This window comes from Anguilla anguilla, chromosome 2, assembly GCF_013347855.1.
Source record: "Anguilla anguilla isolate fAngAng1 chromosome 2, fAngAng1.pri, whole genome shotgun sequence".
Taxonomy (NCBI): Eukaryota; Metazoa; Chordata; class Actinopteri; order Anguilliformes; family Anguillidae; genus Anguilla; species Anguilla anguilla.
In genome coordinates this window covers 34,424,785-34,449,736 of record NC_049202.1, presented here as the reverse complement: position 1 = coordinate 34,449,736, position 24,952 = coordinate 34,424,785, and the positions used below count along the sequence as shown (strand labels likewise).

The 24,952-nt window shown below is 47.2% G+C and overlaps 1 protein-coding gene across 4 annotated transcripts in view; it reads left to right on the top strand.

The window, feature by feature from the left end:
• LOC118218902 (histone deacetylase 5-like) overlaps positions 1-24,952 on the top strand; it is an 86,676-nt gene that overhangs the window by 21,715 nt on the left and 40,009 nt on the right. Inside the window, exon 1 of one of the 4 annotated variants that reach the window (XM_035401657.1) lies at positions 4,495-6,136. The exons of 2 other annotated variants lie outside the window; for them this stretch is intronic. In XM_035401657.1, the coding sequence (XP_035257548.1) occupies positions 5,986-6,136 (151 nt within the window). In that variant the 5' untranslated portion in view covers positions 4,495-5,985. Of the gene's footprint in view, positions 1-4,494; positions 6,137-24,952 lie in introns of those variants that run through there. One more of the 4 variants, XM_035401648.1, reaches the window with a different exon arrangement.

The window sequence follows — 24,952 nt, the reverse complement described above, 5'->3', positions numbered from 1 at the left end:
TGGATCCGGGCTCGTGTCCTCCAGTCAGCTCTGCTTTGGCCTGGCGGCCCTCTTGGTCTCTTGGCGCTCAACAGAGCGCCCTTGCGTGGCTGTGCTGGGCCGTACTGAGCCGCACTTCCCGGCAAGTCGTACCGTGCTCCTCGGCCAGCGCCAGTCAACGTGGGCCGTTTGCTACGTGGGGCGAGCCGGGCGGCACTGGGACGAAGCCACGGTCAGGTACCGGTCTGATCAGGAGCTGCGCCAGCAGGGCAACGATGCTTCTCTACCGTTCCTGCATTTCCGCTGACGTCCTGCACGTGCGCATTCACCCTGAGTCTGAGTCGTGGTAACATTCAGATGGGCGTCTGCCTCTGCCCGTTGTGTGTTTGCGTGGTGTGGCTTCCCCCGTTAAAGGGATTTCGATATCCCTTTCACGCGCTATGGAACAGTCTCTCTGCATGTCCAGACACGTCGGAACTGTAAATAGACGAGGGGGGTGCGCTGGGTTGGGGAGGTCCGATGCGCGTCAGGTGATTCTTCGCCTTAGCGCTGTGTGTACAGTGTTGCCAATTTAGCGACTTTGTCGCTAGATTTAGCGACTTTTTGACCATCCTAGCAACTTATCTAGCGACTAGCGAGAAATTTGGCGACTTCTCGCAACTTTGGCAAACCTCCATTCTCGTTGTCGAGCATCGGCAAAAACCCTAGTGACGCCACTGGATGTCATCAAGCAATCTAGCGACTTTTGGCGACATTTCAGAGAGCCTGTAGCAACTTCTGGTGAGATTATTTTGGCAACACTGTGTGTGGAGACTTTTTGTGGGAGAGGGCATTGCCATTGCAGGCTGCACCCCCCAACACTCATACTTCATATGTCATTGTGTATGTATGATACTTTTTAATGCCTTTTCTCCTTTTTCTTCTGGTGTTTCACTTTGAAAAGTCCAGGTCCAAAGCTCTTGTTCAAGTGCATGTACGAGGCGTAGCCTAAATGTAGTCTTTCTATCAGTTCTCTGCATAACAGCAAAGTCAGTAAAAGACTTAAGTTAAACGCCAGCATACAAATAAAACGTCATATAATATATTTGCAAACAAATTTATTTTGGTTGAATGCATTAAGACAGGAACTCCAAATAAGTAGACACTGAATGTATCATCACATTCATGTTATGATATGAGTATTTTTCAGCCACCAGTCATTAGCTAGCGAAATGTGTGAGCAATAATGATGTACAAACTTTTTTAATATCCCTTTCATACAAATGAAATCATAGAGTCAGTCCACGGGGAATGGACCAACCTGTTGGGCCTGTGCTTCGGAACCCCTTCATTTTCAATATACATATTAAAGACTAAAACTGAAGCTAGACCTCCAGATACCAAGTATTTATTGCAAAATGAACGATCAGTGAGAATCCAAAAAGCCCCCCTTTCACTGAGGCATCGTTTTCAGATGTCTGTATCTCCAGGGAAAAATAAGGATAAGAATCTCATTATTTTTGGCAGATTACACGGGCAACCGAACTAAGTTGTTCATACCTTGAAAACAAGTGATCTATGCAAAATAGTGATTATAAATGTATACTGGTCATACATCTTCAGTGGAAGAAAATCACTTGTGGACATATTTTTTTTCAGCTTTGTTCTTTCTTAATTTCATGGAGATATGTACACGCTATTTTATGGAAATGGATATCACCGTGGATGGATATCACTGTTTTATTTGTGTAGGCTATGTGTCATGAGTGTACGATTACACTCACGTACTGTTCATTCTTAAACATTTTTGTTGATCTAATTTTCATATGTACTACATTCAAATTTGGGACAAAATTGCACTCTTTGCATTCTGTGTAGTTACTATAAATTAACTCAGATTTTTTTTTTCATTCATATCCTTACATACAATCAGATAAAATGATTAATCCCCCAAACTGGCAGCCATTTTGGAACATCTTTAGACCCCTGTATGTGTTAAACTATGCAGGATGCCATGTCTAAAATGATGTTTTATTCATTTGAATACACAAAGACTGCCTGAAAAATTGAAAACATAAGCCTGTATAATGCCTAAATCTTGGTTGAATTTTGACGGAGAGATCCAGCTAGCTTGTATGAAGTTGGTAGCTTTTCAACTAACAGTTACCCATTAGAACATTATCTTTACTGCAAGCGACTAATCAAAGAGATTTATGTTTGATCATCTATATTTGGCATGAATACATTTTTCATTAGATATTACTCACCTGTGCATCTTCCACGGTTCACCTCGCGTCCGGTTGCCTGTTCCATGGGCTGCACAAATGGCCATTCTAGTGTCCTCAGGTGAGCTGTACCTGTACTTGTCCATAACTTCACTGCTCACTGACATGTTATGAGCTACTCATCCTCTGATTGGCTGTAGGTACAATGTTGATTGGTGCATGCACATGCGGGTTATTTCCCTTTCATACATGGAAAAATGGTGCCAGATGATTTATGTTTTGGTGTCCTCAGCTTGAGGTTAGTAGTTTGCAATTTGTAGTTTGAGGTGGTTTAAGAATGGATTTGTACTTTTGCTGTGTGAAAAAGTCATGTGAAAGGTGTTTTGTGGTGGACCAAAGACGTGCGAGTTCTGAAATATGTGTAAATGATATTGGCACTGAATTTGCTCCATAGCAGGGCCCGTCCATTTGCCTTTGCCGGATCAGCCACCCAACAGCCACTTTGTGCCGGACGTTGTTGCTGAAACATTAACGGCGACGGTCTCTATAAACTACCGCTTTTTAGCCGAGATCTCCTCTGCACAGCCCCTGCCCATTCAACAAAGTCAACAAAATGTCTTGTAAATCAGTTTCACATAAACGAACCGGTGGTTCCACGTCGTCTGCTTCTCCTCACGCAGGACGGGCGATATTATTTCTCGGTGCATTGACTGACTCTTTTAGCGCTCAGGCCTGTGTTCTGTGAAATACGGTGCGTATAATGGCGGAGGAGGAAGCCTCTGACGTTGGGAGTCGCCGGTGGGATGTGGCAGTTGCTGTACCAACCTCCTGCCTAGCCTGTGCTGTTTCTGGGCATTGTCAAGAGTCAAGACTGAAATATGTATGTTTGAGTTTCTGCAAGATATGCGCCTGCCAATTGCACTCTTTCCTGGAAACACCTGCTCAAAGGGCAGAAAAACACACGCATACACACACACGCGCACTTACACACCCACTCTCATAGTGTTGTTGAAACTTTACCGGGTACCACACTATATGATACAGCTGTGTCTCTGAGTACATTCTACATAATATGTGTAAAACACAAGTAGGTTTATTTTTTCTTTCTGGCTGTGTCCTGGTAAAAAAATGTTTAAATGTGTTTTAATACTTAATATAATATTTAATCTTAATATGTTTCCTTATGGAGCGTTGCGTACTTAAACAGTAAACATGGTATATGCTGTAACGAAAAAAGTGTATGAAATATGTAGTTTATGAATACGCACTCGTATTGTCCAACCTTTTTGTAGGCTGGGATAGACAGACGCGTAAGAGAACGAATGGTTGCAAAACACCCCAAAAGTGCAGCCTCAAAAAATGCCGCAGAATTTAATTGACTCAAACACCTCTGAGACCCGCTATGACCAGAAACTGTGTGTTCACAAAGCTGGCATTTATGGCAGGGCTGCCACCTGCAAACCCGCTTGTATTCAAGGCTAATGCAGAAAGACGCATAACATGGCCTATGGAACACAAACTTGGACCCCTGAGATATGGGTAAAAAGGTTATTTGGAGTCCTCCTCCTACTCTTTTTTTTTTTTTTTTCCCTACATCTGAATGGATTTATGTTTGGAGAGAGCCAAGGAAGCCTTAACCCCACAATGTATGTTGCCAACTGTTAAACATAGTGGTCGATCTGTAATGGTACGGGCAACCATCTCATGGGAGTCACTGGGGCCAATGATTGCTCTGCATGGTCGTATGACAGCCAAGAAATATTAAGCCAATTTTATATGACCAGCTGCACCCTATGGTGCAAACCGTTTTCCTTCATCTTCTTCCCATGTTCCAATAATATCCCCATACACACCGCTCAACATATTCAGGATTGGTTTCATGAGCACCAGAATGAAGTCGGATGCCTCCTATGGCCTCCAGAATCAACTCACCATGCCATTGTAAGCATCTGTGAATATGTGATGCTCTTATATGCAAGTGCATTTCCGTGTCTGTGCGCCACTTCCCTTTGTAAGTGGCTGTAATTAAAGTATGTATAAATGTTTGTCTGTTATGTATAACTGAATGTGATTTACTTGTGTGAGGTGTACATCCCTGATATGTCTTTGTATGATGTGGCTGTGTGGTCTGTGTCTGCCTTCGTCAAATGCATATACTCGTGTCTGTGTTTTTTTGGTGAATGTACGCATCTTTCTGATATGCGTCTGTGTCCCTGTCAGATGTATGTACTGCTCTCTCTTTGTCTAATGTATGAGATGTCTGTCTGTGTGTTTTTCTAATGTATGTACTGCTGTGATGTGTGTCTGTGTGTTTGTCTAATGTATATACCGCTGCGATGTTTGTTTAATGTGTGTATCGCTGTAATGTGTGGCTGGGTGTCTTTGTCTAACGTGTGTACCTCTGTGATATATGTGTGTCTGTTTGCCTGGCTCCAGCACCTGCACCAATGCAGATAGGTCTTGCTGTTCCTTCTGACTGTGAGGAAGTCCCTGATTGGCTAGCACCATTTGCGAGACCGAGCCTTACTCCCCGCTGCACTATCAGCGCTTAGCGCTCCGTTCTATTTTTAGCCAGGCCCCTCCCCTGTCCTCTGCCATTCCACATCTATTTCCAGCTCCCCGGCTCGCCGAGCAGCCCAGTCTGTTTGTAAACTCCCCAACTCTCTCTTATCCATCTGCTCTTCGCAAAACCAGTGGGGGGTACCAAAGGAAACAAGAAAACAAAAACAAAGCAACACCTCAAGATGGCCTCGGCACTTTGATCGTCTGCCATCAGTACTTTTTTTCTTTTTTTTTTTCTTGTGCCTCGTCGGTAGAGGTTGCCAGGTCTGTTGTGGAGAGTGGCTTCCTCTTTCACGGGGGTTGCGACTGGAACGGTGTGTGTTGTCGGAGAGAGAGAAAGAAAGAGAGGAAGGAGGGGCGGGCAGGTCGGCGAAGCCGTATCCCAGCTTGCTCCTGAGTCAGCGATCCACTTTCTCTCGCGCTGCCTCCCGTCTGGCTGGTCTCCCTCCTGACATTCGGCTGTTCCCCCGACACGGTGGCTTGCTGCCGTTTGGCTGCAGCCGCCTGAAATCTCGGACTTCTGTTTCTGCTTAAGTTTTCTCTCTGTTCCAGACAGACGAGTCTCGGTTCTTTTGTTTTTAAACCAGCAAATCCTCTTTGAGGTTATGACAGACCTGGAGAACACTGTACAAAGGGGAAGCAGCAGCAAGTGTGCACTTTTGGACTCTCTGGATCCAGCCACGCTCTGAGTGTGTTTTGCTGGTGTTCCCATGTGCTAGTTCTGTCTTTGGGTTTAAATTTCAACCTAAGGTGTTTTGGAAAGAAGTGGAGAATATGGATTTTGTCACTGGATCTTTCACTTTGGAGATTCCCTGATTTTTCTACAAGATCTTTGCCAGGCCTTTCTGCCTCAAACAACCCCCCCACCCCCACCACCCTTTACTTTCCCATCAGCCATCCCAGGAGACTCTGAGGACCAGATGCGGTCTCCCACAATTTAAGATTAATGACGTTCAACATTTGTCCGACCGCTTTTTTACTCCAGTGAATTTCCTCTTGTCTTGGGAACTTAAGACGGCCCCTGTTTACTTTTTGGACTATCCGCTCCTCTTCGGATGTAAACAAATGCCAGCTGGTGGTCCGGACATTTAATTACAGTTTTTAAGTATCGTCTCCTGCCATTGCTATTTTCCGTTTTGTTTATTTATGCGCGTTTGGGTTTCCTTGCGGCCGCTCGCTCTCTGCTGTGCCGTCCGGCGTTTTCTCCGCTGACTCCCGGGGGGGACGCAGCTGGACTGGCATGCTCTTGAGGCCCACCGTGCCGGGGCTGTGCGCGATGCTGCAGACCATCTACGAGACGGAGTCCTGCTTCTCCTCGGATGCGGGGTCCGGCCGGGAGCGGGTGCCGGAGCCGCTCCCCGGGACCGGGGTGCACGCCGTCCCCACCAGCGGTGAGTCCGGGGGCAGGAGAGAAGACGGGAAGAGGAGGAGATGGAGAAAGGAGGCAAGGGAGTGGGAGAGAGAGAGAGAGAGAGAGAGTGAAGGCAATGCTGGAAATGGTTAGACCAGGATGGAGGAATTCGCTTCACGCACAGGCTGTCCTTGTGGGTAGAATTTACGAGCCACAAGTTATGTGTGGATGTACTTTGCCACTTCATGCCTGCCAAAGTGGGCTCATCCTGGGAGATCTTTTGTAGCTTATAAATACAACGCTGCATATTTTCATAGTGTTGTGAGAGAGTGGCCAGGATACCATCAAGAAATGTTTCCTCTGCAATGAAATGCATTTCCTGCCATGTTCCCGCTGTGTACAGAGAGATGGTTGTGTGCGATGTCCTTAAGACTGCACAAGATACACAGCAAATACTTAAATTAAATCCCTTGAATCTTCTTCAAGTCATGAAGTTGTTTGGATGTAGTTACCTTCCAGACAGGTAGAAAAAGATCCACTTCTCACCTCTCATTAGGAGGTGCAGGCCTGTCAGGTGAGCTGAACCGTGTGGCTGTGGGAATTCCTAGGCGTGTCTTTGGTTGATTCTGAAGGTGTTCGTGCCTTAGGTCATTTGCCAAACCCTCGCTCCTTCGCGGATAGAAAAAGAAGCAGAGAGGGAGTTGTCATTTGCATGGTTTTCTTTGTGCGTAATTTGGAGGGAACACATGCTCGTAACTCGCCCAAGAGGTTCACCGCGGCACGTTTGAATTTTAAAAGCATTGGTTCATTACAAAAGCCGGTGTGCATGAGATCCTCCCACCTGTTGACACATGTATAATCAAAACTAATAATAAGTCTGTGAAAACAGACCTCAGGTATGGGACAGAGTGTAAGACCTTATAAGGCAAAAGGAGGTGCCGTTTCTCACGCTCAAGCACGCAGTTTGGCATTGCTTCGCTGGCAGCACTTTGTCTACAGGTAACCGAAGAGCATCCTTGCAATTCCTTTGTTCATTGTGCCGCTTATGTGATACGCAAATGACAACAATGAATGTCGTCACCGACGGCAACTGCTCTTACTTTTTCTGTCTTTGATCTCCAGAAGATCCCTTCATCCATACTCTCATATAAAACCGTGTCCTGGAGTTTGGGTCGCGTTTGAAAGCGGTGCAGCAGAAGCACATGTGTACATGCCAACGGAGACCACAGGTGCCTCTGCATCTGACATTGCTTCTCTTTTCCACGCGCTCATGCTCATGTTTAGCACAGCTTGAGAAAGCGGCTCACCGGGTGCTTTGACTTTCAGGGGGATAGGGAATTGACGGCCACTGTTAGTGACAGATCTGGAACTGTTTTTTATTCTTAAATGTCCACGAGGAAACTGGATTAAAATTGTGGCCATATTCCCCAGAAGTGACAATTTGGTTGTCTTCTTGGTGTTTCTTTCAAGTTTTTAACCTAATTATAACCACTAATGTGAATAAACGCAATTAGATTATTGTAACCTGTTCAGCAGACAAGGACAGGGTGGGCTTGCATCCTGTGCTCATTAACATTCATATCCGAAGACACATCATATGTAAACCATACCTCATCGCTAGCTAGGTTAGAGCCGGTGAGAGCCGATTGTCCCATGCAGTAAACATACAGTACAAGGCAAATTGAGAGAAAGCAACATAAACCAGGCTTTACCATTGTATAGTTAAACCTGAAGATCATTCAATGTGTAAGAATGTTGTAATACTGAGCTACTGTACGCTAACATTAGACTCTATAGCAGTCTCGAACTCTGGACATTACACCCGAATAAATAAAGTCTTTGATTCCACATGTCTAAGCTTGAAAGTAGTGTAGTTGTCGCTAGCTAATGGTAGGCCTACTTACCGATCCACCGTGTTCTGTAACAAGTTCAGGGTGAAAATGAGCACTGCAAATACTAACTGTACAGATTATTTTAATATTGCAATGCCCATTGGCTCCAGAATTAAGACCCATTTCTTGTAGGTCTCTTCATTTTTGGGAAAATAAGAAAGCAATATTGCTTTGATGCTTTCTCCGCGTCCAGGGAAGAGGCAGTGCTTCGGCATTTTCAGTGTGGCTTGCCTTACCCACACAAAGGTGGCAAGAGCATCACTTCCATATTACATGTAGAAAGGATTTCACTGGACTTAAGGTTTTTGTTGTGCAGCTAATACCCAGTTAACCCCGCCCACTGAAAACCTGGCATTTAGCTTAGGGCAAAAGCAAGCCACTTTCAGCACAGGTCTTTAGTCTTTTTTTTTTTTTTTTTGGCAAGAATCATTCAAAATTATTTCTTGGCCATTTGTGAGTGCAAAAAATATTAAAACAACACAACAGCAAAGAATTCACAGATTTCAGTTTCCTGTCTACTCTGCACTCGGTGGATAGTCTCTGCAGGTAGTCTGCACTCGGTGGATAGTCTCTGTAGGTAGTCTGCACTCGGTGGATAGTCTCTGTAGGTAGTTTGCACTTGGTGGATAGTCTCTGTAGGTAGTCTGCACTCGGTGGATAGTCTCTGCAGGTAGTCTGCACTCGGTGGATAGTCTCTGTAGGTAGTCTGCACTCGGTGGATAGTCTCTGTAGGTAGTTTGCACTCGGGGGATAGTCTCTGTAGGTCGTCTGCACTCGGTGGATAGTCTCTGCAGGTAGTCTGCACTCAGTGGATAGTCTCTGCAGGTAGTCTGCACTTGGTGGATAGTCTCTGTAGGTAGTCTGCACTTGGTGGATAGTCTCTGCAGGTAGTCTGCACTCGGTGGATAGTCTCTGTAGGTAGTCTGCACTTGGTGGATAGTCTCTGCAGGTAGTTTGCACTTGGGAGATAGTCTCTGCTGGTAGTCTGCACTCGGTGGATAGTGTAGGGGACATGCCGCTACTTCGCATAGTGGGGCACCAAACTGTAGAAGATTTACATCTATATCCTCACAGGTGGCGCCAGCATGTAATAATCAGTCTCTTAATAATTATACAAACTATAAATTAGCAATTCTAATTAATAATTAAATTAATTATTATTAAAATTACACATTATAGTCAATCTTAACCAAATCAAATATCATTCAGCGAATACTAAATTAATATAAATGATTTAGCTAAGGGGTGAAGGCATTCATTAAGTTCTTTGGATTAGCAGCGGCTGACTCAATTCAACACAAGGTAATATAAATACAGACAACTGTGTAAATATAATAAAGTTTATTAAACACGAAGTACCGAAAAGGCAAAGCACAATTCTCTACAATTATGTATAACAAACTATGTGAGTGCATGTGTGTGTAGGTGTTGTGTGTGTGTGTGTGTGTGTGTGTGTGAGTATGTGAGTGAGGAATGTTGGATGTTCTCCTATGTGGGGGGTCGTGTACCGCGGAACAAGGAACAAGATGGTGTATGAATGGAGGAGTTTGGTAAAATGGTAAATGGACTGCATTTATATAGCGCTTTTATCCAAAGCGCTTTACAATTGATTCCTCTCATTCGCCAGAGCAGTTAGGGGTTAGGTGTCTTGCTCAAGGACACTTCGACACGCCCAGGGTGGGGTTTGAACCGGCAACCCTCCGACTGCCAGACAATCGGTCTTACCTCCTGAGCTATGTCGCCTATGTCGGGTTTTTTAATATAGACAAAGCTAGTGAGAAGCAATGGCGTATGAAGCGTACCAAACAGATATAGAGTAACTGAATAGCTATCTATAGATGTTTGATAAAGATCAGCATGCCGTGTTTTGACCAGTTAGTAATTAAAATAGATCACATGCAAGATTTTTCTGTGTGTGACATAGGCCCTATATAAAACTAACGCAGCGCGGTGGATGGCTTAGAGCCAACCAAACAAACGAAACTTGTACATTAATCATTAAACACAATAACCGTCACAGTTACATACATCCAATCGTAAATGTGGCTAAATTCGGTCCGTTGCTAATTATACTAAGCCCAGAGTTGCAGCCCTACTTGAGTGTCCTTTGCTTTGGGTTGGTTGTTAGAAAAGTGTTTCCTGGTTTCCAGTGCGAAGTCTGTGGAGGTTGTGGTGGAAAGGGGAAGCTGGCCGCCCTTTCTGTTCCAAAACACGCAACCGGATCCTCCGCTAGTCGCTTGCTTCTTGGGACTCGCTCTGCAGGATGCGTCGCGCTTCGTAGCACCTCGTTCCACCAGCAGCCACCGAGGATATTCGGGCCTGGCTCCGTTGCAGGCCTTGCGAACTGTTCCTGGCGTGTGGACTCACGCAGGAGGGAGACGGGAGATGGGTGGTGAGTCCAAGGAGAGGACAATGGAAGCGAGAGCGGGATGGGAAAGAGAAGAATGGGAAGGAGAGAGAGAGCGAAACAACGGCAACCTCCGTTTTATTGAAGGCTGCGCGTTTCGAATTTACAGTAAGCCAATACTGTTACAGGAGAGCTGTAGTAGGGGGCGTGGTTAAGTGAGTCACTGAGGTGGACATATGGGCTTTGTAGTTTATATCTTGTGTAGGCCATGGTATCTACAAGAGTCTCTGCAGGTAGTCTGCACTCGGTGGATAGTCTCTGCAGGTAGTCTGCACTCAGTGGATATTCTCTGCAGGTAGTCTGCACTCAGTGGATATTTTCTGCAGGTAGTCTGCATTCAGTGGAGAGTCTCTGCAGGTAGTCTGCACTCAGTGGATCGTCTCTGCAGGTAGTCTGCATTCGGTGGATAGTCTCTGCAGGTAGTCTGCACTTGGTGGAGAGTCTCTGCAGGTAGTCTGCACTAAGTGGATAGTCTCTGCAGGTAGTCTGCATTCGGTGGAGAGTCTCTGCAGGTAGTCTGCACTCGGTGGAGAGTCTCTGCAGGTAGTCTGCACTCGGTGGAGAGTCTCTGCAGGTAGTCTGCACTCGGTGGAGAGTCTCTGCAGGTAGTCTGCACTTGGTGGATAGTCTCTGCAGGTAGTCTGCATTCGGTGGATAGTCTCTGCAGGTAGTCTGCATTCGGTGGATAGTCTCTGCAGGTAGTCTGCATTCGGTGGATAGTCTCTGCAGGTAGCCCGCACTCGGTGGATGATCTTTGCTGATAGCCCACACTCGGTGGATGCTCTTTGCTGATAGCCCACACTCGGTAGATAGTGCTTGCAGATGGTTGTACTGCTTGTGAATTGTGAAGCCAAGTGTAAAAGCACTGAATAGATAGAAGATAATTTGGAAGTTCTTATAAGGCTCTAAATTAGGGGCTGGGTGAATGGGTTTGCGATCAAATACGAGCACCTTTTAATTATGCAATATGAATTGCTGTAGTCATTTGATTAATTGGCGATTATTTGAATAGCTCATTTCCAGTTGATTGGATGACATCATTTTATCTCATGTTTATCATCATTAATGCGTGTTAATGTGTGACAAGTTCGCAAGCCAAAGCAGGCCATGAAGAATCATGCAGGAAGACCGTGCTTGCACTTTGGTTTTTGTGCATGCATGTGCGCTGCAGTGGTTATTAAGTTTGTTCAAAAGAATTGCTAACAGTGAAGATATAACAGGCTTCGATTTGGCTGAAGTTTTAGATATGGCTGATTCACATCACCGAGAGCGATGGAAGGGGTGTCCAGACAGCAGAGCCATAATCAAATCAAAAAAAGGAAAGAGGGCAAACCTTACATTTCAGAAGTGCTCACTTGAATACATATGAAAGTGTATTTCTTATACCTTATTTGCATAGGCTACACCTTATTTGTTCTCATTTTTCAGTTTTCCACAGAGTTCGGCTTTCCTTTGTCTATTTTTGAAAGTTTCTCTTTGTCTACAGTAGATGTTTGGCTTTGAATGGCCTGCGGCAGTGACAGTAATATTAGAAAACGTGCCACTGTGTGTGTACTGCTGTAATGTGGGGCTGTATCGTTAGACACTATGAAAAATAATCACCCTACCACCAGCTACACTAGATATGACACTGCCATTAATTAGTTAAAAATAGGTTTAAAAAAACACAACAGATCTTCTTTGTATAGTTGTGTTTAGACCACTGACCACAGACTGAGTCACAGTATGAAAGTTTTAAAAATGTAATTTTTTTTAGGGGACAGACATTTATTGCAGGAGACCAGCGGACCTCGCCAAGAGGGCCAGACGTGAATTATTCAGGGATTACCTCCAAGAAGCAGTTCCAGAACAGATAGAAGTGTTTACCGTGTAGCACAGTGTAGTTTAAAACCAGGGAAAAGGGGAGATGGAGTGAATTTCTTTGCCTTGTCTAGCGCGGGAACCAGACTGCGGCAGCCAGTTCCAGCTGACTGATATCACAGAGGAGAAAGTCCGAATCTGCAGCCAGATCTTCTCCTACTGATCTGTAGCTGTAGGTGGTTTGCTCTGCCACCATTATGGCTTCCCTGTTACCTCTTAATTCCAGGAATGAAGGTGATTGACACTTGAGAACAATGTGGCACTGGCAGAAGTGGTAGGGTTATAATGTAATAAAGCCATTCGTAGCTGGAATCTTGTGACCTTTTCACATGAAAACGCCCTTAAATCAAGGGCCTTTATCGTTGGGCTTAATGTAATGCACAGCAGCCTGCCACATGACCGCTTGGCTCTTTTTTAATGTGTCGGTGAATAGTATGAATTTTCGTGACCCGACTCCCCAGCTGTTGTTGCCGGTCCTGTACGTCCAGTCCACAAAGCCGTTGTTGTGTTCCGTGCATCGCACACCAATCACGACATTGATTAAACGCGGTCCTGCCAAGCGATCCGCGATGACATCAAAAGGAACGGGCACATTTCGGGACAAGGTCGTCAGCCACCCCCCGACTGCCACCCTCTTCCGTGACTGGGACAGTGTCATTAATCTGCTGCGTTCGTTGGGGCGATGGTACATTACGCTCCACTTTTGGGAGCCGGGGTTCATTTCTGTCCGTGCCTACTAGCGTTGGTGTTTGATTAACTGTGTGTTGTCTCGCAGATGCTTGCCAAACAGTTATACCGTCACGTTGTTTCATCCTTTGAAAAGCCGTATTGGCTGATGCTGTAAGCGTGGGAGGATTCAGTAAGTATTTAGCACCACCGCCTTTTTTCTTCCTCGGAAACCAGTGAACAGTGGCAGATAATTAAGGAGAATCCCCACTGGAACTTGTCAGATCATTGCCACCACAGGAAATAATGGCGGAAATGTCTGCTTTTGCAGAAACTGGTTGAAGTACCTAATTGCATTCAAGTATTGTCTATGCGTCGCACCGGTTCAGTCAAACCTCCACTGTGTTAAATGACACTGGCTAAGCCCTTAGCCAAAGTCTTAGATCTTATTCTTTTTGGATTGCGTGTCAGTACAGATTGGAGCGATGGTGTTTCCATTGAGGCTGGCAAAAGGAAAGCGTTTTGCTCTCGCATTGCTTTTTACTGCCTGAAAAATGCATGTTCTCGTGCTCCAAAATGGGATGTTTGGGGTCCACGTTGGGACGGTTCCTTGGAGTGGAGCACGTCACCAGCTGCGTAGTCCTGTCCAGCGCCCCGGCCCTGGCCTTTAATTATCGGGAGTATTTGGCGTGCAGATGTGCCCGAGGAGCGGGGTTTGCTCTTTAATCTGGGGCCAGCTGCTGCGCGCTCAGGGTTGGCACCGCACCGCACCGCACCGCACCTCCGAGACGTCCCGCGCTGTAATTTCCCCCCCCCCCCCCTCCGGTTTACCCAAACTTCAAAAAGCTCCTAACTTGGGGAATCCCCCTGCTTCTGTGTCACGACCGCGCGGGCCTCTCGCCGTCTTTCGGCGACGCGGGAAGCGGGGCGACCGGGAATAGCCGCGAGAGTAGCAGAAATAACGGCGGCGGCGGCGGCGGTGGCCGTGGCACGGAACCCGGCGCAGTTAACCCGCGCTGGAGGCCGTGTCCACAGCAGGTGTGTAAACGCTGAACCGAGAGCCTCCAAGCGGCTGCGGCCGCCCGGGGATAAAGGAACATTCAAGGGTTTTATTCTGACAAGGCGGGTTTCCTTTTTCGGAGCCTACTAAAAAAAGATGTTCCTCAAAATATATTTAAAAAAAAAAAAAAAACGCAAACCCGCCCCCTGAAAAAGCTTGGCTGACATTCCACTTCTGCTTACTGACCTCCGCGGGGGTCCTCCTCGTCTGCGGTGACGGGACAGCGCAGGCGACCGCATCGTTCCCAAACCTGCCCCCACCTGCCCTCCGTGTCCAAATGTGCCTTCTGCCCCCACCGGGGGATGTGGTGTGGGGTGGAGGGTTGGTATATTTATAGAGTTTGAGAAATTGTAAACCGCCGCATCTTGCCTGGACAGCTCCTGAGAGGCGAGCGCGTGCCATTCCCAGACTGCCTTCCTAATGGGACTGTGTCCTGCGGCCCAGTAGTTTTAGCCCTGGAAGCTTTATGTGGGATATAACCGTCTTTCGCCTGGTTCACAGTGGAGCTGCGCTAGTGGGCGGACATTATCGGTCGCCATTTGTCTGCATGCGGCGAGTGGATTTAAGAGAGAGAAGCGAAACACAGAACCTCGATGCTGAAAGGATAATTTGAGTACACATCCCACTGCCTTCTTTGTTGTGAGGATCAATGTGAACCCGCTGCAGTGTTTCATTCCCACAAAAAGCTCCATGCAGCGTGAATTGAACACCCACCGCATGGCCATCGTTATCTTCGCATGTCATTGGCTGGGTTTGTTAGGTGTCTGTGGATGCAACCTGTGCACATTGTTAATGTGCATTAATGCCTTTGTTTGTATCCATTCAAAACCATGGTTTTAAAGAGCTTCCTGAAGCCAAAGATTAGCTAGAATGAAATCATCTTATGCAAATGGATAGTTCTAAGAGAGTCGTTAAAGATTCTAGATCTGCTACTCCCACATTGGCCTGCTGCTGTGAGAACACCTTCAGCATTATGGCTCCTATTCAGAAGTGGCACCTATTGGTCAGTGCAAGACATTTTTTAACACCCCTTCACTTGGCCAACTGCAAAAAACAAGACAGGAGTAGTATGTTTCTAGAATAGGAGTGCTTGGAAACCCTCTCGCTATCAAAATGGTTGGATGCTAATATGTGGCAGCGCTACTGATGTACATGTGCTGTTAGCATCGCACACACTGTCCAAGAATACCCTGCGTGGTGTCTTTTTTCAGCTCTTCCTCCAACACAGTATTAGTCTAGTGCTGTTTTGGCTGGCTGGGGTATATTTAGAGAGTATTATTTCATCAAAAACAGCTCGTGGAATATATAGGTGCAGTGTCCGGTGTCGATGTGTGGGTCAGTTGGGAGGGGTGTGTGGTGTCTCAGATCTTAAAGGGCCACTCGCACGATCTCTGTGCCAGATGTCGTTTTGGTGAAGCAAACTCTTAGGAGCTTCTGCATGCGCCTACACATGCAAATGAGATTGTTGGGATGTCATGTATGCTTGCATGCAGTCAGTGCTGAGGAGATGAATGTGGGAGTGGCTCATATTCCTGCCCTGGCACATCCACCGAACGAAAGCTGTGAGAGCCAGGCCATAAGCCACACTCCCCACCCCATCGGAAAAATTCTGGTTACCTTTGAGGTCCTCCACAGCAGTCAAAATAGGTGACCTTCAGCTCACCTCAACATCCTGGGCCCCTTTGCGGCATCGATTTGTCACTTCTGTGCTGTTCGTCTCGCTGGGCCAGGACATCGGGCCATCGCAGGAGGATTCAGGGTCACCGAGCTCCCCTTTCTCTGGGCTCTGCTGGACGACGCTGCCTGCTTTCACCGTAAACAAACAGGAACGGCTGAACTGATGGGTGTGTTCATGAATAAACCTCTGCTGTGCATTTTTACTCCCGCGTTTCCCAAAACAGGCATTCCCATAATGGCCTGCCACAGATGAAACGCAGAAGAAATGGTCCTCCTAACCCAGCGTAGCGTCTCCGCTCTGGGTGTGGGGTTCTCATTTAAACGTGGGAGCACATTACGAGGGTCCATACTGCTGTCCCCAGAGGGACTGTGTGTTTCACACTGCAGCCAGTGATACTCAACCCTGCGGCAGCGCACCCTACTAAACGGGGGAGGATCCCCCCCCCCACTGGGGGCTCATTTTAGCCCGTGAGATGGCTGGACTTCATTAAACACAACGCTGCTATTTTTATTGTTCAGAAGGGAACTTGTGGGAATACGTGATTGAGTCTGTCAGTTGGGGGGGTTGGCGTATTTTGGCTGTTGTGTGAAGGCTTTGCATTTTAATAGTGTTTGGATTTGCTGTCACGAGGAATTTGGTACTAGCCTCAATGCAAAAATAAGTACCGATAGGAGAGTCCTTTCTGTTTACTTGCACGCAATTGGTCGCAGATTGGGCGGCAGGTATGTAAAGGCTGTCGGGTGAATGACACTTTTTGTCTGATGGGGCAACATCTAGAAACCTTAGGGTCATCTGTGAGCTGCCTGTCCACCCTGCGCATGCAGTTCCTTATGATGGTCTGCTTGATGCTTTGAACGGAGCCCATCTCATAGTGACATTAGGAACCTTGGCACTTACCAGTGGTGATGACTTTCTAACTCTAATGGTTTTTTAAAAAATCTGTTTTAGTTCACCTGGAGTTCAGTGCTAATCAATGCAGTGAACTGAAACTGAAGACACATTGCCATGTTTTGCATCCATTGACTTTTGACGTTTGTTTGTATACGCTGTCTTTTCGTTATTGAGCCGAATGCCTTCGTGTTGCTGTTGCTCTCCCGGCCTTGTTGTGTCTGGAGTCCAGTCTAGCATGAGACTCCAGTCATCGCTTTGATACTTCATGAACCGACACACAGCATTGCCGTCGCATTTTAAAATTTGAGTCTTGCACAGTTTAATTATCTAACAGGAGTACATCAGAAAATCACGTCACATTTCCCAATATCCAAGCTCATTTTTTTTTTTGGCCTGTTGGTGAAGGTCTTTTGTCCTCTTGTGATGCTGTATTACCATTTGTTATGATCATTTCTGCTCTCTTGACCATGCCAGTTATGGCATGGCTTTTGTCGAAACATGGGGAATATTTTCTGGGCCAAAATATGCCTCAGCAGGTCACTAGGCCAGGGGTCAGGGTCATGCAGGCTCCTGGGCATACAGCTGCTGATCTGAGCAGAGGCTGTTCGAAACACATTTTTGTTTTGTGGTATCTTACTTTTTGCAGGTATCCCCCCCCCCCCCCAACCAAGACACAATTACCTGACCACCATATTGCCGTTTTGCAATGGCCATCTTAGTCTCCAGATTTAAATCCCATTGAAAATTTGCAGTTTAATTTCAAGAGGGCAGTCTATAAGTGCAGCTCAATCAATAACTTTTTTTTCTGAAGAATTGTATTATTATTCAAAATGCAATAATTTTAGTATCATTAGCCTAGTGACTGCACTGTATATTTTATACAACCTTTTGCTCATATTTATCAAGGGCTGTTAATAATTTTGTTCATAGGGCCCTGTATACAAAGTAGAATATTATTTTATGAAACCAAGTTATAAGTACATGAATTTCTTTGGGTTGGCATTTGATTGAATCAGACATTGGATATTATATTGATTTTTACATTTAATATTTATAGTTCTTGTGACTTTACAGGCTATCCAGAATGGACCAGTCTCTTAATACGTTCAAGTCTCGACAAGCATTTTTTATGTGGCTGACCTTTTCTCGTATCATCACCAGATAATATAATGCTTAAAGTATCATCAGGTGTGTGCTGCATTATTTGTAGAGCCTTTGAATTTACGAGAGTATTTTCTGTTTGGGCTTAGGCATATCCTAGCAACCCTCTTCCTAAAAACGTGGCGAGGTAAATTCCACACCACGCAGAGAGGTTTACCCAGTCGCCGAAAGAAAACAAAATTCCTCTCATGCAAGCGATTGACGTCAGCGGAGTAGCATTTATAGCCCTGTAAACAGCGGCGGACGATCGCGCCAGTGTTCGCCGCGGCAGACGGCCAGTGTTAGTGTTAGCATTCCTTCCGGGAGGGTTTAGGCTGTGCATTTTTTGAGAAGCGCGGCCCTGTGGTCACGCCAAAACGTTGGGGGGGGGGGGGGATCTTCTGAAAGGACGGCGTGGGGAATGAGCGAGGGAAGATTCGGGTTGTGTTACTGATTGCGCTGTTGGAGTTCGGTTGTGGACCGAATTGTGTCAGAATTGTGCGTCGCTGAAGGGGGGGGGGGAAATGCCGTTGTGGGAGCTCCACCTGGCTGCTTGAGTGCCTGTCTGTTTTTCAATAGTTACGGTTGATATTCAGCTGGCTTGTCATAAGCCACCTCTCCTTTTTGGGTCTTCTCCAGAGCCTGGCATTCAGGAGACGTTCCTCCTGAATTACTCCTCTCACCTGCCGTGCATTAAAACAGCCAAACAGCGTGTAATGGGGACGGGCAGACCCGCTGGGAGCGCCGGTGCCATAGGCGGGGGCTTCTGTACAACCGGCACGGACCACAGCCAGGCGGTAGCTGCTCTCGCGCCCCCCCCGCAAGACCCTCTCTCGCTGCTGGATTTCGTTTCCCCAGCACGAGGAGCTGCCCCCCCCCGCGTGAGGAGTTCTGCCGAAGCGGTGGGTTTCCTGGGGCTCGTAAGTCACCGCGCTGTCCGCGGCGGTCCCTCTTATCAGCCGGGCGAAGCCCAAGCGGCGCTCCAGCAGAGCCGTGCCCGTCGCCCCCTTTTCTGGCATCCGCTTAGCCAGAACCGACCGGTCGCGCCGGTCTTGTGTGGCACATGCCCGTTTCTCCCTCCCTGTGCGCGGTGCCAGCGGGACGCGGAGCCGAACTGACACGGCGGGCCCCCGCGCGCTGCTAAGCGCTATTTCTGGAGAGCAGTGTTTTTTTTTGTTTTTTTTAATTGTCCATTCTGCACCACAGCCAAAACAGCTTTGACCTCCCACCAAAACAAAATGCATGATGTAGGTGTTGTGTTGCAACAACACCTACATCATGCAAGTGTTGTAAGTGTTGCAAAAACTGACACAAAAAATATAGGAAGACAAATAATTGAACTTTTGAGCTGATGGTATGTTGGTTTGAATTCAGTGTGAACTGTACGGTGAAGGGTACCAAAAAAAGCACAGCGTGTCTTTGAAGAGGAAGTAAGAGGGAGCTGCTGTTCGGTCATCAAAATAGGACTTGCACACCGCAGCCTGTCAGACGTTATGAAGTGTGGCCTGTTGTTGCGTTGAGCCTGTACCCCAGTTTTTACAGCGAGGCGGGAAACAGCGGTTATGGCGAGGCTGGATGCTAACGGGGGTCCCGACTTGCCTCCAGCTTCGTCCCGCGCCCTCCTGTCTTCCTGCGCGACTTGGCGGGAGCCTGGCCACAGGCCTGCCTCTGTGGAGCAGGGTGAAGCTGGACCCCGACTGCTTCATTTCTGTGGGCATTTCAAAACTTTTTTTTAGGCCGAGTCTCTTTGTTCCATTTGTTACATCGCGGCTCGGAGACGGCACGCTCCAGAAGGGGAGTAGGGGAGGAGAGACGGCTCCCTCGGGGTGGAGACCAGAGAGGGAAGTTGCCGAAGGGAACAGGAAGAGTGAACTTGAGCATTCTTTTTTCCTAGCTGCACTTTTTTCCCCCCTTATTCTTACTGCACTGTGCTCAGACTCAAACCGAAAGCCTTTCCAGTGGCAACATCTCCCTACCCACTCGCCTGTGCGCTACTTGTCTGGGAGCCTCTGGGAAACGTAGTCTGCCCTGGCTGTTTCTGGGGTAGGGGGCAGACAAAGAAGGGGGGAGTAGTGCAGGACACCAGCCAAATTTTCACTCCAAACAGCAAAGGGCATCAAGCTAAAATAGACATCAGTTTGGCATGAACTTGCTTGCAAGAAAGTCACTTTAATGCTTACTCCAAGCTGGTTAGCGTGGGCTACATTAGCGGACTAAATAATCTACGTTTTTAGTTACTACACATTTAAGATTGTTTTGATATTGGTTTTGAAATGAACATGACACAGCCTACATTTTCTACCGATGATCACAGCCCTTCATGTGTATTTTATTTTAATTCTGCTTTAAAGGGGTAGCTGTGCAATGATAAAAATGAATATGATTGGCCATTTCATTATGTGCCCTTGAGGTGTGCCGTAGCAACCTTTGTCCTTAATTTTGTGATGGTCTCTCTAACAGCAAGATTTGCATTTGTTTCTAGGGATGGCAATTTGTTGTATTTTAATGAGGCTTTTCTTGCTTGACAGGCTGCTAGGAATGTAATTTCATTACATGCTTCCCTGCGATGCACTGGTTTATTTCATATTGAACTGAGTAGCTGGTTATGCGTTTATGTTTTTTTGGTTTTGTTTGTCTCAATACTGTCGGTGTTCATGCATTTGATAGTTCATAGTTAACAAAAAGATTTTCCCATCCATCCTGGGGACCTCATCCACATATAGCCTAACTGCTGTCTGTCATTGCTGTCTTTTTCATGGTGATGCACAACTGCAAAAATACATATTGCAGAGGGATCACAACGTTCGTCAAAAGCTAGAAAGACTAAAAAAAAAAAGCTAGAAAATTTTTAGTGATATCCGCACCCCTTGAGCCATCAGGGCGACCCCAGCAGTTGAGGTGCAACCCACCATTTTTGGATGCCCTTAGATTGGTGCAAATTCAGCCGCGACAGGTCAGTGGAGGCGTGGCTTCTGTTTCCCAGAGCGTTGGGTAGCTGGCCCTGACCGGAGGAAAAAACGGCCTGTTTTAATGCGGGGCGGCAAGCTCCTAAGCCTGCTCTTTTCCCGTCTAATCCATCTGGTGATTAGACGGCAAACCGAACGCCTCTTAATTCCTCTGTTTTTAGTCGCCGTCGACGCCGTGGCGAGGCCTTCCCCTCCCTCGTTCTTGCCCCCACAGTTTAGATCACAGGACCGCGAGTCGGTCGGCGTACACAAAGCCCCCTGACACTCACGTCCGTACGCTCCCTTTAGAGCGCTGACGAACGCTACGGCACCCAAGGGAAGGGCTGCGCTCAGTCCTGATTAGGAAGAGCCCCGTCGTAATCTTCAGAATCGAAGGAGCGCCCCCTAGGGGCCTGGAGAGCTCCACGGCTTGCAGGGCCTGGGCGCCCGGCCATACAAAAGCACAGGCCTGCTGGAGATGCACGGTTTTGAGTTTATTGTATTTATCGTACTGAGCGACCTGATGTTCAGCCACTGGTGCTTTTTATCCGGCACTACAAGAGAGGCAGATGTATTTTTGTTCTATTTATTTATTTATTTTTTTTGGGGGGGGGGGGGTCACTGCAGCCAACACCCCCAGCCTCCAACGCATGTTGTTGTATGGAGGCAAATGCCTCCTCTTAGAGCAGGGGTGCACAACTCCGGTCCTGGAGGGCCGATCCGCGTGCTGGTTTTTGTTCCAACCGATTACCATTCCTTACAGCTCCATAATGCTATGCTGCTTCGCTCCTGTGCTTGAGCACAGTGAAATCTCCAGGATACACTCGCAGACTGTGACTCTAGCTGTTGTTTATATATGTCAGATCAAGATATGATTGGGCCAATTCAATAAATGTTGGGAAATGTTGGCACAAAATCCTGAAATGGATTGGCCCTTGTTGTGCACCCCTGTGTTAGAGGCACCTTTTGTTTGTGCTTCGGGGGGGGTCACGGGACACAGCACGGCCTACATTACATCCTACAGCCATGTGAGGCAAGAGCTGTCCCTCTCTCTCCCTTCCATCTCCTACCCTCCTCCCTCCCTCCCTCCCTCCCTCCGCCAGACCCCAACCGCTCCTGCCCCTGGCAGCCCTGCGCTGAGCGTGCCCACGCAGAGCGGCCCCGCGAGCACGTCGCGCTCCACGGCGCGTTGCATAAGGGCTCCCCCCCCCCCCCCCGCCCCCCCGCGGCGTCCTTAGCGTGTCGCGCACGCCGCGTCTATTTGCTACACAAAGCCAGATTTCCATGAAGGTGCCGTCTGGACGGCTCCCCTGTTTGCCCGCGGGCTAGACCTTCCCGTGGAAAACGGGAAAACACCGGTCTGGCTTGTCGTGAACGCGATGCGTTCAGATCACGTGAAAGGTCTTCTCGCTTTGCATTGGGCCTGAATTGCCGATCTTGGTAGTTTACCTTTCGATGATCGTCCAGTGGAGCCTGAAATGAATTTGTTTTGTCTCTCACAAAGCAAGTGTATGAACTCCTGGTACAGCCCCAGCTATACGCCGTCCCAACAAGGTCAGTAGTTTAACTTTCAGTGATCGCTCGGCACGTGTACATTGGAGCTTGAAATCAATGTGTTTTTGCCCTCGTTAAGGCGAATGTGTAAACAGGGCAAGCTGGTATGGCCAGCTAAACACCATTCCTGTTTTTTTAAAATAATTATTTTTATTTCAATTCTGTTTTTGACAATTCGAGTCATTTTAACGTGCCGTTGCACGGTACATGCATGGGGGAGATTAGGATATGATAGGTGTCAGAGCCGCTTAAAATCAGGCTAATGATGTACAAAAAACGAAAATAGAAACGCGTGTTTTAAAAGCTGGGTTTGCTCTGCGTCTCCCCCCCTCCCCCCGCCTGCGTGCATTATTAATCCAGCGTTATTTATAACCTGCTTTTCACAGGCAGATACTAGGGCTGCATCTTCGCCCGCAGCGAGAGGTGGAGAGTAGGGGAAAAGGAGCCAGAGATGGAGGTTTGCTAAACCAGCAGCGAGCACTAGAGGGGATGCGCATGGGGGAGAGTCGCAGGGTGTTCCCTTTTTTTGGGGGGGGCTTTTTTCGGCTTTTATTTGGATAGAACAGCGTAGAGAGACCAGGAAGAATTAGGAGGAGAGAGAGAGGGAGAGACGCGCGGCAGAGGTCGGCGGTCGGACTCGAACCGCCGACGTCGCGGCTCGCATCGAGCATGTGGATAGCGCTCTACGGGCTGCGCCACTTAGAGGCCCCTCGCAGGGCGTTCCTTACATGCCCATACAGAGTGACCGTGTCACCAGCCGTCTGAGGCAGGCAGTGCAGACACTGGGCAGGGACACACAGGCTGGGAGTTGAGCTTCGGTTCAGTCTGATGGGTGTTCCCCCGTAACAACTGGGTCTCAGAACTCTGGCAAAGCCAATACCCTGCACCAGCCTGGACGTAGTCCATCAGCCCCACTTCCCCTCTTCCACCCCTGTTTTGCTGTCACCTAATTTGTCAGATTATTTGATTAAAATGCAAGATTTTCTTCAGGGTCTTCAGACAAACCCAAACTTAAGAATACCTTAAGCAGCGCATGCGCATGGGCCCACTTTTGGCTGTTTTCACTTGCCTTTTTTTTGGCCTTATATTTTGTCTTTTTTTTCTTTCTAGGGTTCCGCTTATGTGCATTTTTTATTTATGACTAAAGCATGATGGGTACCACTCTTCTCTTCCTCCTCTCCGCCCACACTACCCTTCCTTTCATGCTAACAGCTGCCGTGGAGAGAGGAAAGGGAGTGATATTTTTAGCCTTACTTTTCCAGCCCATTACAATAACTCTGTGGAGGAGTTAGGTACTCAGATGTGTGAACTCAACATTTTGGATTTCTACCTCAGGGTTATCCCTTATTGATCAGGCACAGACAGGACCCCGGTTTAGTGGTCCTGATTTGATCAGTGACTCGTCTCCAGCTCTGTATACACCCCCCCCCCCCCCCTTCTTCCTCTGCCTGGAAACGGCGTGTAAGCAAGCGTTACGCAACCCGCTCGTTTATGTTTGATGAGGGACTACCAGGCTTACTTTTCTGTTTGGCATCATAAAAGCGGCCATCATAATAAGTTATTGCATCCAGCATCCACACCCCCCCCCCCCACGGCCAAAATGCTAAACTCAACTTCCTGTTGAGTTTCTATGACCTGTCAAAGTGGGGGGGTTAAAATATTGATATCTGTCTTCATTTATGCTTTGTACCAAGAACAAAGTGTCTCAGTGGAGTTTAGTGATCTAGTTCCAGCTGCACGGGATGTCTTGAGCGTCAGGCCGAAGATGAGTGCAGTCAATCCCTTCATCTCTTTAAGTGCAGCAGATTTGCAGCCAGTTCCGTGTGACAATGTTGCAATATTCTAATTGGATTCCCCAGCCAGGTTCAGCCTCAGAGGTGTTGGTAAAAAAAAAAAAAAAAACTGGTTGTATCTCATAGATATCATGTCCCAGTCATCCGTAATCCCACAGACACAGGTGGTTTACCCAGAAGGCTCGGGGGGGTGGGGTGGGGGGGGTGGGGGGTGGGGTTAGTTGTCCACTCTCCTCTCTTCTCATGCACTGCGCCATATTGGGACAAACGTAAACAAATAGTTTGTGGCTTTACTTGCTGAAATTAGAAGCTGTTTGTTTTTAGATTTTTTTTGTTTATGGCACAACACGAGTTAATTTGTCCTCAGGGACGTCAAGCCTGAATCATCTCCCAATTTTGGACTGTTCAGTTTGATTATATCATGAATTCCTCTCAGACCCTCTATTATGCTGAAAAGGTCATTTGAAGTGAACTTCTTTGTTTTCCTCCCATGTTTAGGAAAAGGCCCAATTTGTTTGGATTAAGTTACATGTTTTTTTTCCCCCTCTTTGAACTCGAAGTATAAAATGAGGGAAAGCGAAACATGGGCTTCGTGTGTGCGTGCGCGAGCGAGCGTTGTATTCCAGATTTATTTTTGGGTTGTGTTTTGTGGGTGAGCTGTGGTATCTCTAGAGCAGCTCCCTAGTGTCCCCGCTGAACAGTGTTCTTTCATTTGCCGCTTTTTCAAGAGCCATCGTTTTTCTCTCTAACCCCACGGGGAGAACATTAAATCCCATATCTGGAAAAAACAAATGTGTGTGGGGTGTGTAATGGATTGATATACTGTACGTAGAAGGAGTGGTTTTGGTTTTTTGCTGCTGAGACTCTTTCACGTTGCAGGCAAGGGGGAAAGGATTGGGAAGGGAGGGAACAGTATGTTTTGTTTACAAAGCCAGAAACGTCACTCAAAAGTGTCCTGAAAACAAAGGGT